At 38.1% G+C, this 24,170-nt stretch overlaps 2 protein-coding genes across 7 annotated transcripts in view; one reads left to right on the top strand and one right to left on the bottom strand.

The window, feature by feature from the left end:
* LOC139468270 (stress-activated protein kinase JNK-like) overlaps positions 1 to 21,234 on the bottom strand; it is a 97,043-nt gene extending 75,809 nt beyond the window's left edge. For 2 of the 3 annotated variants that reach the window (XM_071250125.1, XM_071250127.1), the window contains exons 1-2: positions 6,573 to 6,700; positions 2,265 to 2,479 (exon numbers count right to left, since the gene is read on the bottom strand). In XM_071250125.1, the coding sequence (XP_071106226.1) occupies positions 2,265 to 2,380 (116 nt within the window). In that variant the 5' untranslated portion in view covers positions 2,381 to 2,479; positions 6,573 to 6,700. Of the gene's footprint in view, positions 1 to 2,264; positions 2,480 to 6,572; positions 6,701 to 21,157 lie in introns of those variants that run through there. The other variant, XM_071250126.1, reaches the window with a different exon arrangement.
* Positions 6,970 to 24,170, top strand: part of LOC139468269 (rho GTPase-activating protein 24-like) — a 51,407-nt gene continuing 34,206 nt past the window's right edge. The window contains exons 1-2 of one of the 4 annotated variants that reach the window (XM_071250123.1): positions 6,970 to 7,205; positions 17,515 to 17,580. In XM_071250123.1, coding sequence (XP_071106224.1) covers positions 17,568 to 17,580 — 13 coding nt within the window. In that variant the 5' untranslated portion in view covers positions 6,970 to 7,205; positions 17,515 to 17,567. Of the gene's footprint in view, positions 7,206 to 17,514; positions 17,585 to 21,460; positions 21,550 to 24,170 lie in introns of those variants that run through there. The other 3 variants (XM_071250120.1, XM_071250124.1, XM_071250121.1) reach the window with 3 other exon arrangements.

Below are 24,170 nucleotides of genomic sequence, written 5' to 3'. Positions count from 1 at the left end.
GGTGAATGTCCAACCCTTCAGGCAGTCTACATCCGCATCATCAATATATTATATCTCCATCCTATTATGACAGATATGTCACACCCTGTACTAATTCGCTGCTATAGTCTTCTTTTGATTGAATGATGCAATACTAAAATTAGCCATCCAACTAAATGACACACACGAGCAATAGAAAATCAGTGTTAAGTTAGTGATACAAGACACTGAGATGGGGACATTACTTCCGAAACCAAACTACGGTTGTGAATGGGTCCAGTCTGTAGAACACTGATATCAAAGTGGTTCTTTGAACAGTATTCCAGTTATATCATAGCGTGTGGGAGGAAAAGTGATGCAGGTCTAAGGCGGTATGGCGTTAACAAACCTAGAAACATAATCTGGGCGAACAGAGATTCGAACGCACTATAATAGGTTTCTGGTGTGGCCAAGGGACGCAACTCAGAATAGCGAATTGCTGCGCTTTAGACAGCTGGGCCATCCCCGAATTACATGTAAACAGGGTGGTGACACCACACTGTTCTATCCACCCAGGTTAAACAGTGTGATCTTTTCCCATCTGTTTCAGTGATGTCAGGCTGTTCTATCCACCCAGGTTAAACAGTGTGACCTTTTCCCATCTGTTTCAGTGATGTCAGACTGTTCTATCCACCCAGGTTAAACAGTGTGACCTTTTCCCATCTGTTTCAGTGATGTCAGACTGTTCTATCCACCCAGGTTAAACAGTGTGACCTTTTCCCATCTGTTCAGTGATGTCAGGCTGTTCTATCCACCCAGGTTAAACAGTGTGACCTTTTCCCATCTGTTCAGTGATGTCAGGCTGTTCTATCCACCCAGGTTAAACAGTGTGACCTTTTCCCATCCCCTGGCAGTGATGTCAGACTGTTCTATCCACCCAGGTTAAACAGTGTGACCTTTCCCCCATCCCCTAGCAGTGATGTCAGGCTGTTCTATCCACCTAGGTTAAACAGTGTGACCTTTTCCCATCTGTTTCAGTGATGTCAGACTGTTCTATCCACCCAGGTTAAACAGTGTGACCTTTTCCCATCCCCTGGCAGTGATGTCAGACTGTTCTATCCACCCAGGTTAAACAGTGTGACCTTTTCCCATCCCCTGGCAGTGATGTCAGGCTGTTCTATCCACCCAGGTTAAACAGTGTGACCTTTCCCTATCCCCTAGCAGTGATGTCAGGCTGTTCTATCCACCCAGGTTAAACAGTGTGACCTTTCCCTATCCCCTAGCAGTGATGTCAGACTGTTCTATCCACCTAGGTTAAACAGTGTGACCTTTTCCCATCCCCTAGCAGTGATGTCAGGCTGTTCTATCCACCCAGGTTAAACAGTGTGACCTTTTCCCATCTGTTCAGTGATGTCAGGCTGTTCTATCCACCCAGGTTAAACAGTGTGACCTTTTCCCATCCCCTGGCAGTGATGTCAGACTGTTCTATCCACCCAGGTTAAACAGTGTGACCTTTCCCCCATCCCCTAGCAGTGATGTCAGGCTGTTCTATCCACCTAGGTTAAACAGTGTGACCTTTTCCCATCTGTTTCAGTGATGTCAGACTGTTCTATCCACCCAGGTTAAACAGTGTGACCTTTTCCCATCCCCTGGCAGTGATGTCAGACTGTTCTATCCACCCAGGTTAAACAGTGTGACCTTTTCCCATCCCCTGGCAGTGATGTCAGGCTGTTCTATCCACCCAGGTTAAACAGTGTGACCTTTTCCCATCCCCTGGCAGTGATGTCAGACTGTTCTATCCACCCAGGTTAAACAGTGTGACCTTTTCCCATCCCCTGGCAGTGATGTCAGACTGTTCTATCCACCCAGGTTAAACAGTGTGACCTTTTCCCATCCCCTGGCAGTGATGTCAGACTGTTCTATCCACCCAGGTTAAACAGTGTGACCTTTTCCCATCCCCTGGCAGTGATGTCAGACTGTTCTATCCACCCAGGTTAAACAGTGTGACCTTTCCCCATCCCCTAGCAGTGATGTCAGACTGTTCTATCCACCCAGGTTAAACAGTGTGACCTTTTCCCATCCCCTGGCAGTGATGTCAGACTGTTCTATCCACCCAGGTTAAACAGTGTGACCTTTTCCCATCCCCTGGCAGTGATGTCAGACTGTTCTATCCACCCAGGTTAAACAGTGTGACCTTTCCCCATCCCCTGGCAGTGATGTCAGGCTGTTCTATCCAACTAGGTTAAGCAGGGTGGTCTCCTGCCCTCCCTTCCTGATATAACTTCACAGGGACAATTGACACTCACCATACTATTCCTTGAGCACCTGAACCGATGGGTCTGAGATTCTGATAGCGTTTGAGTATGGTGAAGGTTGAGTCCCCCACCTCCACCGTGTAGAACTGGTTGGGGTGCTTGTTCATCACGACAATGCTGTGGGAACACTGTGAAGCTACACAGCCATGTGATACACTGAAGACCTGGGGGTTGCTTTACTCCATTGAGATGAATCGTAGGCACACCTGCAAAATAACAGATCTCGGATTAAACACACACAGCAAAATTGGGTTACTGACACCGTTAGGCATATGGTTGTCATCAAAAACTTATTTCAAACACCAGGGGTCATGCAGAGAAATATGAGGGTAAAAGACTCTAAACTGAAAGCCATTTCTGAATATTCGCTCAACGTCACATTTTAATATGCATTGTTGCATGATGGCATGTGTTTTTTATTGGTCGGACTCAACATTCTGAAGCTCACTTTAAATTATTTTTCTCTTATTCCACCTATATCTTAGCACATAACGAAATTGGTCTGGCCCAAATAATCATTACCTAAGTACTTAATCTATCACAAATCTTAATCGCATTCTTTAATAACAATATCAAAACAAACAGCCTAGTCAGACCTATGACTACCAATTGGTCCTGTATACCCCCAGGTATTGACGTTGTTACCTTCTAGATTCAATGATGTTAATTACACACCTTATCGCATCAATCATTCATAAATACATCCTGATTAAACCCCCATGTGTCTCAGCCAATACAATTACCACACAGATCCATCTACCTTCATGCAGGAACAACAATGCCTACTACCAATGTCCACACTAACCATGGGATGATAGTGAATACCTTTTAATTATCGGATATCTTGTTAGGTAGAAGTGATTTGGAGATATTGTACCAGTGTCCAGTTCATATCATCTCTTTATAACATGAATGCCTCTGGCTGCTGAAACTGTCCACAAGTTGGCAACACCGTCACAAAAAGGATATTCTATTTATTACTGAACCATTTATTTCGCACCAATAGACACAAAGAAAAGGATGTAAAAGAAAGAATATTTGGGTAAGTGAACACATCCAAGGTGTCAATGAGGTATCGCACATGCATCACCAGCCCACTATTTCAAGAGGAGAACCTGATCTTATTACATATCATAGGACTGACTTATTCAATGAGGGGTCATTTGGAAGATACAAAAATGAGGAAGAGTGAGAGAGTTGGTCTTAACATGGCTTTGAACAGCTTATGGGGAGGAAAGCCACACGCAGCTCACATGCTTAACACCTCAGTGAAACCCACAACCTCGAATATAGAGGCCAACAACACAAGGATCATAATCTGGGATTCTGGCTCATGATCATCTGATCCTGGCATGGATAAGGGACACAACTCTGCACAGAATGGCCATCCATGCCCCTACCATGAGGATGATGCAATGGAAACAAAAGAGCAGCTAGCAATTAAATAGTTATGTTTTGTTCTCTCAAGAAGAAAATATGCAAATAAACACAGAGAGTATTCCTTCACAGAGTGATTTCTTATCCCATCCTTTTAGGGTGTAACCGTCATAATTTAGCAGGTGTTACGACCTACCTGAGTCCTTATGGTTCAATACCAGTCCAAAGGGCTGGAGAAAAACATGATTTTGCTACTCTATTTTCAAACCTGAAGTTTCCCGTGAAGATCTGGGTTAAAATAGGTCTTTAGCAACCCATGCTTGCAACTATGCTTCTTGTGAAAGGTGACTAACAGGATCAGGTGGTCAGGCTCGCTGACATGGTTGATGCATGTCATTGTATCCCAATTGCATTGATCGATTCTCATGATGTCAATCACTGGATTGTCTGGTATAGGCTTGATTTTTACATACTGCTATCATATAGCTGGAATATTGCTGAGTGTGGCGTTAAACAACAAACAAACAAACTAGGTAAATCTGGGATTCAAGCTTTACAAGAATGAAGAGAGACAACATTATGCCCAATGTTTCCTTTACCTCTCAATGAACTAACAAACTGAATAATGACGGTCCATTAAAGGGAGCTGATGTCGATGTTGAGGGACAAAGTGGTCCCAAGTTGGCAACTATTGACAGCAATGATATAAGTACTGTATGAAAGAACTCAAGTTGGCAGCACTGGGGAAAACCAATTACAAAAATATAACAACCTGGTGTTCTAAGTGATGATCACCCCTCCATCATGTCCATGTCCAAGAGTACCAATCTTGACCGTGTGTTTCTTAATTGTTTCAAACAAAAATACTAAAGATTTGAACAAAATTAAACATAAGAGAGAGTGTGTGTGTGCGAAGATTTAGAGGATTTCTGCAATGTTGCAAAAGGTATTACATACTAGTTAAAACAGCAAGTGTTTGTGTAGACATTAAATGAGAAGAAATTACCCTTGTTGCATACAAACTCCAATTCTCTCCAAAATGACGAGAAATTAACTCAGTTTTGTGAGTCTGAACAAAAACAATACTACTCAATGCCTGATAGGAATACAGCGTTAGCACACACTCTTACCAAAGTCAGGAGACAACAATGTACATAAATGTTTACTTTGGTTTATTATGAAATGAAGCTAAACTTTAAAATCATCCTTTTCACCAAACACCCAGTCAGATTTACCCTATACCTGGTCACTCAGAATATCCCTTTCAAATGTTGAGTAGTATATTTGTAAAAAATGACTCAATTAACCTCATTTTTTTAAGTTATCCGAAAAATCCTTGTCGGCACACTGAAATTCCAAAATTGTTTAAAGTGTCTTGTGGTACACTTGAAAAAAATGACATTTCTATGCCTACCTGTCTTGGTAGGTGATAAATCAATGTGGTTAACTGGTTAAGGAAACTGAGAGAGTGAGTGATTGAGTTTGGTTTTACTCTGCTTTTAGCGATATTCCAGCAATATCACGGCGGGGGACACCAGAAATAGACTTCACACATTGTACCTATGTCCAGAATTGAACCCGGGTCTTCGGTGTGACAAGCAAACGCTTTAACCACGAGACTACCCCACTGCCCCTAAAGGAAACTGAGTGACAGTCTGCAGGAGACAGATAGTCAGGATAGCTAATAGTGTCCTTTCACTAGATAAACAAACACCATTGCTGTTGATATCCTAAGAAAATGACCCACTGTCATAGGAAATAGTCCTCAATACTGATGTGATATTTCAACAACAGAAATAAATAATAAAACTCAAGAAAATGAAAGACACTATTGACATTTGGTGAAACGTTATTTTGTACAAGTGAGCTAAGGCTTAGTACCAATATTCAAAAGAGGATACGAAAGATGATTGATCAGATGAATGATAAACAACTTTATGGCCAATATTACAACTCAGGAATGGGTGAATAAACTTAATTAGACAAGATATTGCTACACTGTTTGGGCAAAATTCTACATACTACATTGTTTGAATCCAAATTCCCAAGGTCCTCAAAGACAGAGCTCTCTATACTATCACTGCGACCAGTCACAGTTCCCCAAACACAAGTATCTGAACTTACACTTTACAGGTGTGTCATAAAACCAGCATAAATTAGACATAACATTTGATAAGTTCTCACAAGCTCTTGTAAGACAAACCAGTTTAGAAACCGAAAGCGATTGGGTTTAAAAATGGTACATGGTCTACACATTCTGACTGATAAACATGATAAATATTCTCTTTCAACAATCATAGAATTGTATAGCCATAACCTTACATATATTCACTTCCATACATTTTACAGTTAACAGGATATGCAGTATTGAGCAATCATACTTTGAAAAAATAAATTTGCTATAATCATGAGAAAAACACAAAGCTTAGGGGTTTTGTAGAAACAATTATGGTTCAAGGTTGCAAGGCACATTTTGAACACAGTTAATATTACATAGCAAACGAAAATGCCATCTTAAAATGTTTATATCAATACATGATCTTCGATACGATATGGTTCAATATTCCATATTTGATAAATGAATTCCAATCAATACATGTGATAGTATTCCAATGTATACAAATCCGTTGTCACACTCTGTCAAAACGTTGTCTGTCTTTATTTGCATCGGTGCCATACCGACGTAACTGGCTGGTAATACTTAAGTACATACAATTATTATCCAGAGAACATCAAAATATCCACGAAAACATAATATATTCTTAAAATGTGAGCGACAAAAATAGATTATCTAGATTTTTCGAGGTAAGATTCACGGAAGTAGGCATCGTATGAGCATGTCAAGGCACCCCACGACACAAGGTGCCCGCCGCAAAACGGTACCGGTGCTTCAACAGTACCCTTCATAAAATGACGACTTACTAAACAAAGTGACGATGAATCCGCAAGACCCTGAAATAGAGCGATCGGAACTGTTGTTCGTATATTCAGCCCGGAATTTCCTAGATCTGTTCTCTTCCTCTTCGATATAGCTTACTCGGTTGTGACGTCAGCAGACATTGCGGAATTTTCATTATCGTCAAGAACGAGATTTGTTTATTTTGGACGAAAAACGTTATTTCAACAGTAAGATAAAGTTTTATTAACGAAATATGAAGAATCACATAGAACTGATAAATTAGTAATTTCAATGAAAGAAATTCATCCGGGTTCCCGGATGGTCACAAAATTTATAAACTATGTGTAAAACGTCAGCAATTTTCGTGCAATAGCCCTCGGTGTTCCAGTCACATTTTGACTGTAAACGAGAGTTCACAACTCGACGAAAGAGGTGGATGAGCCTACGGAAGCAATGTAGTGAAAACAAATCGTAAACATTGAGAACAGGGTGTTGATGCGTACCCATTCTGGGCTACAATGAAGGTTTACTACCCGTCTCAAATCTTCAGGACTTGTGTATCTATTTATATGTATCAAAACAGTGCTTTACCTCGGGATAAACGCACCTGTTGAAAAACTTTAGAAGCGGCATTCATCTCCTGCATCAAGTGACAGGTAATAACATTCTTGTTAACACTTTGAAAGATTTGTTTTACATGTTTGACATGCTGATCGGTTGATATTGATTTTGTCTATTCATTATCCTTTAAGATATGATTGCATTTTTTTCTATTTTTGGAAAGATAACTAACTGCCTGTCCCATTTTTCGCTCCAAACACTAGCTGTACCATGCCGAACACTTTAGCCGTCAAGAGCTTCCGTCCTGTTTCTAACATGTGGGCGGGGCATCAGCTGTTAATAAGTGTAACCAAGTTGTAAGGTTCAAAACAGATCATATTATCATTGTTTATACAATAGCATCTTTGTAAACTCTATGTTACATGTCACAATATATGTACAACAAAGTTTTACAAACGCACAAGGTTACATGTCTGCTGTTAAAATCAGCAGTTATACCCTTGTCACTGGCAGTTTCTAAACAATGCACTGTCACTCTATTGTCATTTTGAATTGCAATAATTTCCCTGAAAATTTATTTTGTTGTGAAGTGTCACTTCATTTCTGAATGTCAGAACAAACAGAATTTATGACATCTAAAATGATTTCATCAGCTCATAATTATTTAGTGCTCTGATATACTAAGATATACTCAGAGTTTGGAAGTATATACTGAACATTTTATGCTCCAAGTTTAATTTGTTAGCAGCTATTAATGTAAAAGTGTAAGAGTGACAAACATAACTGTACAAGTGTTAAGGCAGTAACTAGCAAAAATATTTTCCAGATAAGGTGCCATCAATATATTTGTTTGTTTACTGTCTCAACAATTAAGACGCTAATTAGCTCTCAGTGGATTAGTGTGATGACTGAATTGGATGTTAAGTAATTGCGTCAGAGCTTTGCAATGATTAATATTACGAGCTAAGTAATTGCAATTTGTGATGTAATTAGTGATTACAGTGATACAATTAGTTTTGGGGTCAATATAGTTCCAAGTGCAATAACATTTTTATTCAACTACTTTGATAGATAATGCATAATTAACAACAATGATCGCTTTTGTGTATCACTTATAAATGCCTTTCAAAGACTAGAAAGATAGCTTAAGTTTGCAAGGGTTAATATTGTCTTTTTAGATATGAATAAGTGATATGAGGTTGTAAAGTTAGAAGAGTTCTCTGTAAAGTTTCCTGTTGAAAAACAGGATGTTTAGACTAAGAAATTAAATCAATAATTTCTCAGACAATACTTTTAAGTTAAATGTTATATCTAACATTAAATGAATTATGAACCTAAGTTTCTATACGATTTTTATGATCTTTGTGTTTCATAGTATTGTGTATCAATTTAAAAAAGTTCAAACATGTTTTTAGAACATGATTTAGGCTTTATGTAATACATAAGACATTTTTTCTTCTTGATTTTGTGTCATCAGGACATTACAGCTACAATGGCCTGTCACTAAAACCTTGATAAAGAACGGTTAACAATGTCATCAGTGAACCTGAAGATTTGAATAAATCTTTTCTCCATTATTTTGACGGCATTACCACATATGTGTCATATCACAAAAATCTTGATATGCATATAATATATTAGCATATACATATGTTGTGGGCATGCTTTTTGCCATAAATAAATATTTGTTGTGAAAAAAATATAAATCATTCGGCAACTCCTTTCACAGTAAGAAAATGTATGTTTAAGTAGTGACAAAATTTTCTTTTTCCCAATTTGCTTAACAAGAACACATAATCAGGGACCCATATTAAACCTAGATTGATTTGTTAGGCCGTCTTTATAAGCTTTTCTTTCCTTAGTTAAATGTGCATGTTCAATCACCCAATTTCTTATTCAAAATCCCGAATAATTTCCTTAACCAGTTCATTATGTCTTCCCTGAATTTGTTAAAATTATGAATATTTCATTGACATATCATGTTGTCATTCACTGTAACTGTCATCCCATGTGTCTTTGCGTCAATGAAGTGCGCACTGATAGCACCTGTGAAGATCCAGGACCAATGCTTGCCATAACAGGCAAATAAGCTTGTCATAAGAGGTGACTAAAGGGATCGGGTGGTCAGGTTTGCTGACTTGGTTGATGCATGTCATCGTATCCCAACTGCATAGATCAATGCTCATGATGTCAATTACTGGATTGTCTGGTCCCGACTTGATTATTTTCAGACAGCCGTCATGTAGCTGCAAAATTGCTGAGTGTAGCTTTAAATAAAAAGAAAACAAACAACACACTGATAACAGAAAACAGTATAATGAGGGACTGAGTCTTCTTCAAGATCAGTGTTGGGGTGTTCAGGGAGGGTTCATTGCCTTAGTCATGCCAGGATCTTCTAGTCATGGATTTTAATCCACAAATTCACCTTTGTTATGATCTTTGGGATGCCGTTTACATACCCATGCATGTGTGTTTCATCGAAGTGAGTGAGTTAAAATTCAAAGTCACATCTGCATTATTTCAGCCATATAGTGATGTTCATAAAAGTGGTAAATATCTCTGTTTTGTGGTATTTTGTGCTTCCTCATACATCGCATTGCTATAGCACAAATAACGGAGGTACTGTTTAAGGCATATTTAAACCCCACTCTCCACTGATTTATAAATAATGATCTTTCAGTCAGCCAATGCAGATGCTATGATCTGTTTTAAGTGTCATAAAACAAAAAGTTCTTTTAATAATTCTTAATTTGGGATGTTCAGTCATTCATCAACCCTATACATATATACAAATAGGAACATATAATAATTAATATGCAAACAATCCTAATCTTTAAGGAATAAGACTTTAAGGTAAGGATATGAATCATGATGAAAACATTTACTTTGATCTGTAATTTCTGCAAAATACACAAATTTCTATAGTGATCATTTAATGAAATAGGATGATATATACAAACTTGAGCCTGTCTCCAACACAACAGTCATGGAAAGAAATTACTGAAATCCGATTCTAGTACACAGGATCTAAGTGTGTTTGTTTGATGCCGCGCTCAGCAATATTCCAGCTATATGATGGCGATCTGTACATTGTTGAGTCTGGACCAGATAACAGTGTTTGGTATCACCAGCATCGAGCCACGCAATTGGGATACAATGACATGCATCAACCGAGTCAGACGAGCCTGAACACCTGATCCCGTTAGTCGCCTCTTACATCAAGCATGGGTTGTTGAACACCTATTCTTTACAGGTCCATGATCTAAATGACATTTGGGTTCAGTACTTTCCTCAGTAGTCTGTGACCCGAAACTGGTAACAAGTTCCTGACACTTAGACGAACTTCAGAGACAAGGCAGTGAGAAATACAGTATTTGTTGACAGGATTTAGTTTTGAGAGTGAAGAATGACTGGATGATTTTCTTTAAAAATGACAAAAAAAGATTTGCAGAAAAATACTTATACTCAGGGAGGGACTTCATCAACAACATGTGGTGGAAACTTTCCAAGAATCAGAAGAAGTTAGCAGTTATGGTAAAAAAGTGAAATAATCAATTTGATAGTGTTTCACTCGATTTCAGGGATGCTGTTGAATTTTGTTGTATTCAATAATACTAAGGTATTATTTTGGGTTCAAGTTATCAGTTATTTTCCAAAAGGTGACATTCGAACCCCCTGAACTTTCCTGGACAACCTCAGCCTCAGCCTCTGCATCCACTCAGTCAGTAACCATGCATGCAGTGCTGGTTTGTAATAGGCCCTCACTCCCTCTGCCTAGCATGACACATAGTTGTAAGAGTTCCCTTATTGGTGGAAGGAGTGTTAAGTACTTCGTCAACTTGTTCATTTTTCCTGGCATTGAGTGATGTTAAGTAAAGTAAAATTAGTAGGTCAATGTGATGTTTATTTTCGGAAGGTTTCGGTTCAGTATTTTGTTCAAGTAGCTGACCTTTATATATGTAATTTTTTCTACACACAGATCTCAGTATGTTTTGTTCCTTTGGACTTGGAAATTTAAGTTAAAGACAAAAAAATTTCTTCAAAATATACCTGTCATGTGGACCAAATTCCAGCATTTCAAGGAAAGCGTGTCTTTTCCTGAACATATTGTGCAACCCTTTCTCTACCTTTGTAGTAGTCTAGTAGTGATAGACTTATCATAATAGTTCTCTTCATTTGCAGTGATGGGGGCCATTCATGTACTCTGTCTCTTGAAGAATATTTGCTTCAAGTTCTCCTTCACTGTAGCTTGATAAGACAAGTGAGCGTGAGGATTTGTTTATTTGTAGATCAGCAAGGCTCATGGATTAACGGTTCAGCAGTTATTCACTTCTTAATATGTTCTTGTTAGATCACGATAAGCCATAAAACATTCCTGTGCACTAGTTAATCTTGTAGGATCACGATAAGTCATAAAACATTGCTGTACACTAATTAATCTTGTAGGATCACGATAAGTCATAAAACATTGCTGTACACTAATTAATCTTGTAGGATCACGATAAGTCATAAAACATTGCTGTACACTAATTAATCTTGTAGGATCACGATAAGTCATAAAACATTCCTGTGCACTAATTAATCTTGTAGGATCACGATAAGTCATAAAACATTGCTGTACACTAATTAATCTTGTAGGATCACGATAAGTCATAAAACATTGCTGTACACTAATTAATCTTGTAGGATCACGATAAGTCATAAAACATTGCTGTACACTAATTAATCTTGTAGGATCACGATAAGTCATAAAACATTCCTGTGCACTTATTAATCTTGTAGGATCACGATAAGTCATAAAACATTCCTGTGCACTAATTAATCTTGTAGGATCACGATAAGTCAAAAAACATTGCTGTACACTAATTAATCTTGTAGGATCACGATAAGTCATAAAACATTCCTGTGCACTAGTTAATCTTGTAGGATCACGATAAGTCATAAAACATTGCTGTACACTAATTAATCTTGTAGGATCACGATAAGTCATAAAACATTCCTGTGCACTAATTAATCTTGTAGGATCATGATAAGGCATAAAACATTGCTGTACACTAATTAATCTTGTAGTATCACGATAAGTAATAAAACATTGCTGTACACTAATTAATCTTGTAGGATCACGATAAGGCATAAAACATTGTCACTTTGGGCTTTCCTCTGTTATAAAGGGGTGGTGGGGTAGCCTAATAGTTAATCTTGTAGTTCACTCGTCATGCTAAAGACCGGGTTCGATTCCACACATGGGTACTATGTGTGAAGCCCTTTTCTGGTGCCCCCTGCCAAGATATTTCTGGAATATTGCTAAAAGTGGCATAAAACACACTCACTCACTCACTCACTCACTCACTCACTCACTCACTCACTCACTCATTTGAAATTTTTTGAAATGACAAGGTTATGAATCTATGAAAACAAATTTTTAATTTAATAGTGAAATGATTTCCGTGCATCAAAACTGTATCACATTTGTAATCTAGAATTGACATTAAGTAATGTTCATTCATTTTATTCTAATTTTGCTGAATGTATTTAACCTCTGCCAAACAGTGTGTTTTATTCATTCCGGTTCTGACAAATACTGAAACTAGTAAATCAGACTTCACTGATCTTCCGTGATGCTCCTGATAAGCAATGTTCAATATGTCTAAGATGAGTCCAAATTTACTACCAGGGTACCCACCCCCCTATTACCCGACCCTACCCCGGTACCCACTCTAGGTCTCAGGAGATGTCTCAAAATGTCTGATTGGGAACTTATTTAGCATAGCCCTGGCAAAACGTATTAAGATACATGTATTAAACAATCTGGTCATGCATACACTGAAGTTGACTTGAGTTATATGTTTTTTCAACCATATGAAAAGTCAGAAGGAATGGGTGCATAGTCAGAAAGAAAAGCGAACATTAATGACTTGTAGTGTAACCATAGAGTTCCAGACAGTTTTAGTCATTAGACAGTATATCACGTGACTAACCATGGGTCCGGGTAGTCCTGTGGGACCCCTGATCCTACTCAGTACCCACCCGACCCAGGTACCCGAGTTACCCATCTCAGCCCTAATGTTCAGCCCTGTGGTTAACTGGAAATAATCAGTTTTGCGCCCGAAATAACATGTTAAAAGCCAGTACTGAATAATGATTGTGTGAGTGAGTGAATTTTCTCTCATGCCACTTTTGGCAACATTCTACCTATATCAGGGTAGGGAAATACCATAAATGGGTTTTACACATTGAACCCATGTGGGGAATCAAACTCAGGCATGCTGAGCGGACACTTAACCACTAGGATATACAACCACCCACATAAATATCTTAAGGAAGACACTTAATACAATATAAACATTTATGTCTCTTCTGACAGATAAAACATTTCTCTGTCTTCAATGAACCTGACCGGATGCCCTACTTTCCCTCCAAAGATAAAATGCTCTGTTCAATATGTAATTCTATTCACGCTCATCTAAACCCATTCAGAACTCGGAAGACAAATTCTCTCACCAATCTCATTAAAATCAGACCTTAGTTTTCGCTACCGCTAAACAAAGATCTGAGGACATCCCATTAGGGGTCACGTCAGAACGACCTTTCATCTGACCAATCAGAGCATCGCTTACCAGATTATGAAAGTGACAGTCGGAATGTGATTTCTAATCATACAATTTCGAAAACTTTAACACAGGGTATTCCGAACGATGGTTACGGGTTTAACGACTGAATCCATACTATTTAGACCATCTATTAGCCATTCCAGAATGTTCTTTTGTTTAGCTTTCAAATTTGTAATCAAGAATTTGTCAAAATATGTCATCTCAGAAGCATTACCCGAGTGAACATTTATTTTTAAATTTTTGCATGAAACATAAGAAACAACTTATGTCATGGACTTAGCTGAAAAATGATATAAAAGACTTTCTGGAGGTTAAGTTACAGCCACAAGTTAGTTTTACCGATGTGCTTTGGAATAAATTTATTTGTCAATTAATGATTACCATGATTACAGCTGAAGCTTTCACAGCTGTGAATAAGGAAGTATATTTCTCTGATGGACATCAGGCTAGTGGTGTTGATATCTGCACCTCGACCTCCACATGCAGCATGATGTGTTAGGGAGATATGAGCTATATATATACCATCATCAAACACATCCTGGTAGGAGACATTTTAATAGTGTTTTTTGTAAGTCATTGTGATATTTGCCCTTAGTAAAAGGTTTATACATGAGTAACATTTGCAATAAATATACTTTGATTTATGATATTGGATTAAGTTAATGTTAGCTATCAGACTGGATATTAAGATGGTAAACCTTGTGGTCAGTGCATTTCCATTAATCTTGTTGTGCAGAGTTGCTTCCCTTAGACATGGCAGCCTCCTATTAATGTAGATTCAAATTCCCGGGTTCACCCTGATAATGTTTCTTGGTTTGTCTGCACCAATCCTATACTCATGGGTTTCCCAAAGCAGTAAATCTCTTTTGACCTGCATCACTTGGGATTTCCTCCAGCAGACATGCTAATATGTAACTGAAATTCTATTCAAAGAGGCGTTTAACCAAACGCACTCACCCATCAACAATTACTTTTTAAAGGAAGAGATTGTGTTGTGTGCCAGGGAGGATGTTCTCAAGCACCCTGAATGAGGAAGTATGTCTGTTGTTATCTTGCATGCTATCATTGCTACGTCCGTCCTGACACTCAATCAACACAATTCTTTGTATTTTTATTTATGAATTATTTCTGTATTCCTTTCTCGTATCTGTGATATATCGTGCGGTAATCCCATGAATTAAGGCCCCTCCCTTATAAAAGCTTTCCACCCTGGCTTGTATTACCAGTACTTCAATAATAGAAACCCTTTAAATATACAAAAACTGAAAGTTATATGCTATTTAGATTTGTGTCATCTCTCAAATATGTGAACCTCCACCTAGATCATAGATCAGGGAGGCACTGTGTGGGGGAAGGGCAATTGTCAAAACAGTCGTGTAACATTCTAATAATACGCTGTGTATTCCAACATGATGAAATGACTGACACGATTGTGGCAGATGAGAAAGACAATATGCACCACCATGGGCAGGTCCAGAGTATTGTTTCTTAATTTACGTGTTTAATGTGTATTTCATGTTTTATAGACACAAAAACTGCTCTGATGCACCGCTCACATCAAACAGGCCATATGGAAGCATTTTATCTTTATTTTCAGATTAAGTTCAACATCAGCTTGCATCAATTTATTGAAAACACTTTGCCTGAGAATAGGTGTATTTATTTTATTTATTTTCAGCTGTACTAACAAATTACACATTCCTGTTTTCAGATTATATTAAGTATACTGGTCCCTGTTGTCCCTGTTTCAAATTACCCTTACACTTATCTTTCCCTTACCCTTATCCTCGGCCTTGACCTTGACATTACCCTTATCTTGCCCTTGTCCTTGCCCTTGCCCTACCCTTAGCCTAATCTTGCCCTTGCCCTTCCCTTACCCTAATCTCGCCCTTGGCCTTGCCCATAATCTTACCCTTACCTAGTACCCTATATGGTATAAAACCATTATCACTCATTCACTCACTCATTGAGAAATAACCAAGTTCTGTACCATCAGAATAACCCTAATGTGTTAAACACCTTACCATGTTTACCCTGGGCCCACTTGCACAGAACAATCTTAGTTACAATTGATCTTAGGCGGCTACAAGTAACTTTACAATCACCATTCAATTATCCTATTCCACTTGCACAATCCGATCTTAGCGCGATTGGAAGATGGTGTGGAGTTAAGATCGCGATCTTAGCTAAGATTGAAATCTTCAACGGTGGAGGTACGAATATCTTAAACTTGACTCCTGTCTACAGTTGTCTGCAAGTGGAACCAATAACGACACACAACATGTACGTCCCTCCATCGCACTTTGCACAGTTTCAAGAAAGGTCCCAATTATTTGAAGGAAACAATTACTAGAATGAAGGCATATATTCTTGTCGGCATTAAGACTGTCGTGATTTAGGAATTGTTTTCTATTTCAACAAGAGAAATACCTAATCATGTTTTTATTAAAAGTATTGAAATACGAAAAAATACCTTATTTAGTAACACAATTATTATGAAAATTAAAACAAATAATAATAATAATATTTCCTAAAAACATAACGCGTAAATGCATGATCGTCATCTGTTTGGGGGAGCTTTTCATAAAATCCAAAAATGTATCCTTCATGTTTTTGTTTCGTTGCTACAACAAAGGATGTTGTGACTACCATTTCAAAACACAGAAATACGGGAACTTTCAAAAACACATAGACGGGAAAAAAGAATAATGAATAAATTTTCACAAAAGCAATTGTTCAATATATATTCACTGGGTATTATTTAAAAAAAAAAAGAAGTGTGAATTATATTTTTGCTATTTATGGGATATTTTGCAAAAAATTCTAATGTTTCATCATGTATATTTGTTTGTTTGATGAATACTTGTATTTTTTTCTTTTAAATTCAGATATTTAACCGCTCGTCCCCATCCCACTCGATTTTAGTTTTAAACATGTATCAGTTTACTCTTCAGCTTGTATTTATTTGTAGATTAATTCAATGATAAACTAAAGACAAAATAACTGACACGAATGTGACCCGAAAGAAATACAGGGGGAGCTCAGCGATTCAACGACATGGATACACTGGCTAAGGTAGATTGTACTCTACGGGCGTATACAAAGGGAAACCACTCCCATCTAGAGTATAAACTAAGATTAGCTGCCCTTGATTTATCTAAAAGGTCAAATCCCTCACCGGACGATTTAGGTTTTTATCCTTCCCTTGTTTAGCGAAAAGGTATGTTGTTTCACATTTCCTTCAGTATTGAGTCGGATGGGAATATTCCTTTCAGCTATCGACTCGATAGTTATGTGTTTAACTATGGCAATTAACGATATTTCTGACATCAAATCTGTGGTGCGTTCTTCATGTTGTTAAAGTGCCGATTCGAATCATAAATTTAACAAAATAAAGAGGCAATGTTTGAACGTAAAGCAGATTATTTATGTGAAACAGACCAAGCCTTGCATGCCATATTGTCAAGTTTATTCAGGGACTACAATGATCTTAGCTACTTAAGATTGGTCTGGACCAATATTGTAAGTTTTCATTATAGCTTACAATGATCTTAGCCTACAATTGCTTTGTGCAAATGGATGGTGATTGTAGCCGAAGCCTAAGATCGCGATCTTAAGGATTTACAATAATTGTAGCGCTAAGATCGCTTTGTGCAAGTGGACCCTGGTGATGAGAATGTGACGACCAGCATACTAATTATGACCCCTGCATGTTGAATATATTGGTTCTATTTTTGCCTTTCACCATCATGCACACTGTATGTTATCTTTTTGTGTTGTTTATTTTTTAAAGACAATGTTTGGGTGTGCCCAGGTCAGTGACCTTGACTGCAACGCGCTTGCCACATGCACCTTCTACGTAGGTATGAAGCAGGCAATGTGTCACTTTCTTAATTTTGTCTTATAGCATGCTTTCTCACTACTCACATGTTATTCTTAGTCGAGCTTGTCTTATGTCATTTTATTTCTTTGTTGCCATTTTCCATGTCTGTGTAACTGTTTTCATAAGGCATCTCCAGGACCCAAAAGCCCATTTAGGAACATCTTTCCGAGGCAAGCGTGTCCACTAGCCTATATCAAAGCTTTGTTTCTACCCTTGCCACATCAAGGCCACTTTTTTTGGCTTGACCCTGGTGCCACCTCGTGTAGATCACGAGTTGTGTCCCTTGTAATAAAGACGGGACATCCAATCAGAATGCTGTTCTTATTTCGTATAGCTTCACAAAGATGGTGACTACCATAGGTGACAACCTAGACTGTAGTCGATCAGATAATGAAAACATTAGCGATTTCATCCCTGACACAAAAACATAGGCAATCGTTTGGGAGGTTAAGAGATAAAAAATACATATTCGTGTCAACAAAGACTCAAATCGCTTTCATACAAAGGTGTACCAGTTGTGGATGTTGATTTTGTGAAACGTTCTCTGATTGGACTATCGATATGTGCGATAGTTCAAATTATATTTAGCACAGGAAAGTGGGCTTGATGTGGCAAGGGTGGAAAGAATGATGGATAATAAGGCTAGTGGCCTGACGTTCTTGCCTCAGGAACATGATTTAGGAACGAAAGAATTGCCCAGAAGGGCAAGGATATCCGTGAAATTATTTTCATCAATTTTCATGGAGCATTATTAGTTTTGCTTTAAGCTGATTGGCACAGTCTCAGTCACTGAAAAAAATTAAAAGTTTTGCAGTATTGACTTGAGAGTATATAACAATTGTTTGATTGTTTGCCAAGAGGATGTAGCAACGTGACATGATATGAACAGAATACAGCAAACAATTGGAGATGAAATCATCCATTGGTCATTATGTTAAAATAATTTTATGTGATATTGTGCCAATGATTGACTAACTGAACTGATGTTCCACTTGACATCAGAAAAAAAAGATAGATATGAAAAATAACCTGCTTGCAAATCATCTGTCCCTTGTGAATTATTGTTAAACGTACCTTACTAAGACTCGAAAATTACCGCATAAATACCCTCGGGGACAGATAATCTGTAATTCCTGTGGCTTGTTGTTTTTCTGTAAGTAGATGTTTCTAATGTGCATTAGCAAAGATTTCTTGGCAACTAACATATTTTGGATGGGAAAGTGTTACCTGGCTTCATTTTGTAAAGTTGCTTTATCGCTTAGACTTAAATTGGGCGTCTGGTTTGTGTGATTATATACAGGATCACATGATATGTCTGTTCAAGTGCTGACTGCAACATTAAAAAACATTTGCGTCATCATTTAATGATGTATAATGAGACAGATATTAGGTGTAACATGTGCGAACATATGGGCGATTTATTTTTGATAAAAAACGCCAAAGTCCTGTGATTTTTCTTTGAGGTGATTGGCTCGATATATCCTAGCAGGTGTTCCATGGTTTGGTTTTGATCATTTATGTGTCGCTGTTACATTGTATTGAATAATTGACAAAATAATCGTCATCCATTTTTTTTATCAGCCTTTATGCAATTTCTACATTTTCATAGAGTGTAGTATATAGAATAATATATGAGGTCAATATAGAAAATAACAGGATATTTCAACTCTTGTTTTAACAACAATAATTAATTTTAAATAATCCATAAATCTGGTAGCTTGTAGGTTATGAGCAGACTAATATTTTGTAAGAATTAGACCACCATTATCAAATCTTTTCTCATGTCTACTACACAAAATGTATTGACACGAAGGGATATCCTGCCATCTGGCCCAGGAGAAGTGTTGGGGCCATGTCAAAGGTCAAGGTCACAAGGAAAAAGTCACCAAAATGTTTGTAGTTATAATTCTCAAGAAGTTTTAATGTATTTATCATTCAACTTATTACATTTGTTTTTAGGATAGGGCCCTGCTTAAGAAAGATTTTTGTTGAGATCAGTCAAGGTCAAGCACACCTGTGCTACCCTCTAGATCCACATACATTTTCTACCAAGTTTGGTTTCTCAAAAGGCTCATTACAGATAAATCATGATCGATAGCTAGTCAAGTTAATCAATGATGATGTAGGTCATTGTCACATGACGAGGCTAACATTTGTATTTCACTGGTTTCCTGATAATAATTTTATAAAATGGGGATGGAATCTACCTACATTCTCTTTGTGGATAACCAACTGTGAGAGCCATTAATTGGTCTACGTTTGCAGGTGAGTGACATGTGTTAGTTTTTACCCAAGCTGTCTATTCTTGTTGTCCAAGGTGATTAAATGGGCCGGAGGGTCAGGCTTGGTGATGTTACTAGTGGTTGCTCACACTATCAATAACTGGTTTATCTGGTCCAGATTTTACTATTTACAAGCCATCATGACAAAGCTTAAACATTGCTGACTGCGGAGTAAAACAACGTACAAAACAACCTGGCCTGCACAAATGAATAACATTCCTTGCAACTACCAAGGCTGTAGCGATGGACCACCTACTTTGAACACCTGCCATGTTTATTAGTGTTATCCTGCCACATGACTGAGATCAGTTCAGGTCATAAACCACTAGGATCCCAACCCTGGGTAGATTAGCAGTCTGTGTGAAAGGATTGAATATTACTCACTTCTGTAAAACTGGCTTTAATGTTCTAAAGGTAATAAATCTTTCACAGCAGAATATGTGCTTTGAAATTTAAATGGTATGACCACCACAACTGTACAATTATTTGTCTATCAATATGTATGTGTAGGATATTTTTCATAATGTTCAGTTGCTTGGTGAGCAAGATATAAGAATTGACTTCAATGTTATTTTGTGTTTATGGAGATATAAATGTAAAATCTGGTGTGCACACTGCGTAAATCTGCTATGTCAATAATATCTTCACAGACTGCATATTTAAACCCGTGAAGATTCCGGGGTAGAATAGGTCTTCAGCAACCCATGCTTGCCGTATAAGGCGATTATGCTTGTCGTAAGAGGCGACTAATGGGATCGGTGGTCAGGCTCGCTCACTCGGTTGATGCATGTCATCGTATCCCCATTGTGTAGATTGATGCTCATGATGTCAATCACTGGATTGTCTGCTCCAGATTCAATTATTTACAGACTGCCATCATATAGCTTAAATATTGCTGAGTGCAGCGTTAAACAGCATGAAACAAACAAAACACTATATTTAATCATCAACATGCAAAAAACTGTTGAAAACAGTACAAAACCTGAGTGGCATCGATTAGCACAATAATTTAACATAAGCACCACCCAATATATTTTCAGCCAATCAGGAACCAATAGTCTGTTGGTAGAAACACTGTTATGGAAACATTAACGCAAAATAATGTGTACGCCAATGAAATGCTGTGGAATCACTTGGAATATGTTTATGTAAAATTATTCTCTGCCTGGAGCTTAACAAAACTCCTTCACTATTTAATGCATTGCTGATTAATCTTGGATGATAGCATCCCTTAGAGATGGCAGGATCTGCTGATTGTTGGTTTGACTTACCCCAATTTTGATCCAGGTTCGTTAGCACCATATCCATGCTTGTGCATTCTCCATGGTGATGACCTAGATCATTGCACTTCCCTTCCTCTTCAAGCGAAACAAATTTATGTTGCATAAATATGTCGTGATTGAATAAACTTTACGAGGCATGTGATTCTTAGGTATAAGGTAATAGTTTTAATATGAATAGCAACCTGACGCACTGCACTTTGGGAAGTCATGATTTTTGTTTTCTTTATCAGTGAAAGCGTCAATACCTACGTCATCCACTTGTATCAGTAGATTTCCTGTTGATCGTGTTGGTAGTGTACAGTGGCTATACTGACTTCATTAGTGTTTATCATCAACCAAAATGCGTCTCTTTAAACGCATCGTTTGGGCAACACCGAAAAGTAATTATGATTTTGTTTTATTTTCATTGTTGGTAGACCTTTGTTTAAGGTTTCTCATGTTATATATTATATATCTTGGTTAAGTTAAGTTATGTCCTTAGGAGTTTGTGTATTGGGGTAGAGTGGACTAGTGTAGCTATCATCTTTTATAGGAATAGGTTCTGATGTTTGATAATATTGTCACTCATCAGATGTTTTACAAATTTTTGTCCAAAGAAGAGACGAATGTCCTTCTGTTGTCAGAGAATGAATCTTTGACAAATATAACTCTCTTATGAGTCATGATTCCAGCTGGCACATTTTACCAAGCATTCACTGTAATATAATATTCTGTGTTGCAATACATTTATAATACTATGAAGTTTTGAATAAATATAAAATTAAGAAATTGAAGTATATGGTTTGAAAATGTTTGTAGAAACTGTAATTATGTCTCCCCCAGAATGGAGGGAGACATATTGTTTTTGGCACGGTTCCCGTCGGCATCGGCGTCGGCGTTGGCGTTGGCGTTGGCGTTGGCGTTCCCACCGTTTCCGGACCATAACTCAGAAACCGTTTAATATTTTTTCGTGAAACTTTGTATACACATTAACCCAGCACTGAAGTGGTGCCTTTTGCTATTTAGAGATTTTTGACATTTTTATTTTTTCTCGTTTCCATGGAGATGACTTGAACATAGACTCTGAAAGGGGGTAAGCTTTGTTTCCGGACCATAACTCAGAAACCGTTTAATATTTTTTCGCGAAACTTTGTATACACATTAACCCAGCATTGAAGTGGTGCCTTTTGCTATTTAGAGATTTTTGACAATTTTTATTTTTTCTCGTTTCCATGGAGATAAGTTGAACATAGGCTCTGAATGGGGGTAAGCTTTGTTTCCTGACCATAACTCAGAAACCGTTTAATATTTTTTCACGAAACTTTGTATACACATTAACCCAGCACAGAAGTGGTGCCTTTTGCTATTTAGAGATTTTTGACATTTTTATTTTTTCTCGTTTCCATGGAGATAAGTTGAACATAGACTCTGAACGGGGGTAAGCTTTGTTTCCGGACCATAACTCGGAAACCGTTTAATATTTTTTCGCGAAACTTTGTATACACATTAACCCAGCACTGAAGTGGTGCCTTTTGCTATTTAGAGATTTTTGACATTTTTATTTTTTCTCGTTTCCATGGAGATAAGTTGAACATAGACTCTGAATGGGGGTAAGCTTTGTTTCCTGACCATAACTCAGAAACCGTTTAATATTTTTTTGCGAAACTTTGTATATACATTAACCCAGCACTGAAGTGGTGCCTTTTGCTATTTAGAGATTTTTGACATTTTTATTTTTTCTCGTTTCCATGGAGATAAGTTGAACATAGGCTCTGAATGGGGGTAAGCTTGGTTTCCTGATCATAACTCAGAAACCGTTTAATATTTTTTCGCGAAACTTTGTATACACATTAACCCAGCATTGAAGTGGTGCCTTTTGCTATTTAGAGATTTTTGACATTTTTATTTTTTCTCGTTTCCATGGAGATAACTTGAACATAGACTCTGAATGGGGGTAAGCTTTGTTTCCGGACCATAACTCAAAAACTGTTCAATATTATTTCATGAAGTTGTAACATATTAACCAAGTCCTGAAGTGGTGCCTATTAGTTGTTTGAAATTTCTAGGAGTTCTATTTTTGTCTCTGTTATTTAGTAATAGAGGGTGGGAATGAAGAGATGGGGTTTAACGTGAAGTAAACGAATGAATGGGGGTTAGGGGAATGGGGGGAGACATATGTTTTTACGAGTAAAAACACTTTCTAGTTAATAATTAATTAGCCTTATAATTACAATACGGGGACATTTTGATAATAAATTGGGTCTACATTTATATTTGTGTGAAAAGTGCTGCTGTGAGTATGTGTGGGGCCTAGTTGTGCTACATCCTGGTACAAGGGCTTGGTCTCATGGTATGGAAATGAATAGTGACTACACAGCTTTCAGACGTAGACATGTGATATCGGGAAGTTACTTGACTGAACTTATTTTGCCGACTTTATTGTTCCTCCACTGTGAGGCTGGTGTGTTTAGTTATTGCACAGATTATCATCCATTTGAAGTTGCAGAGGATGTTGCTTCAGGTCTCTGATTTGGTCATTTGCTGAAACTTTGTTTGTTGTTGAAGTCCACAGTTTTACATGTTGTGGTTATAGCATGGTGACTTGTGAATAATCAAGTCTGGACCAGGCAAATCTGTGGTTGATATCATGAGCATTGTCCCACACCTTTGGGGTACGATGACATGCAGTCAAGGTCACCTGACCCCCCAAACCGTTTAGACATATCTTATGACAGGCATAGGTTGCTGGGGACGTTATCTAACCTGGAATCCCCAGGGCAGGGCAGGGCAGGGCAGGGCAGGGGTAGGGGCAGGGCAGGGGTAGGGGCAGGGCAGGGCAGGGCAGGGCAGGGCAGAGGTAGGGGCAGGGCAGGGCAGGGCAGGGCAGGGGCAGGGCAGAGGTACAGGCAGGGCAGGGCAGGGGTAGGGGTAGGGGCAGGGCAGAGGTAGGGGCAGGGCAGGGCAGGGTAGGGGCAGGGCAGGGCAGGGCAGGGGCAGGGCAGAGGTACGGGCAGGGCAGGGC

The sequence above is a fragment of the Haliotis cracherodii genome, unplaced genomic scaffold, assembly GCF_022045235.1.
Source record: "Haliotis cracherodii isolate W230 unplaced genomic scaffold, xgHalCrac1.p SCAF_2, whole genome shotgun sequence".
In the NCBI taxonomy this organism is placed as follows: domain Eukaryota; kingdom Metazoa; phylum Mollusca; class Gastropoda; order Lepetellida; family Haliotidae; genus Haliotis; species Haliotis cracherodii.
The sequence above is the reverse complement of the archived record's forward strand: the minus strand, read 5'-3'. Positions and strand labels throughout refer to the sequence as shown.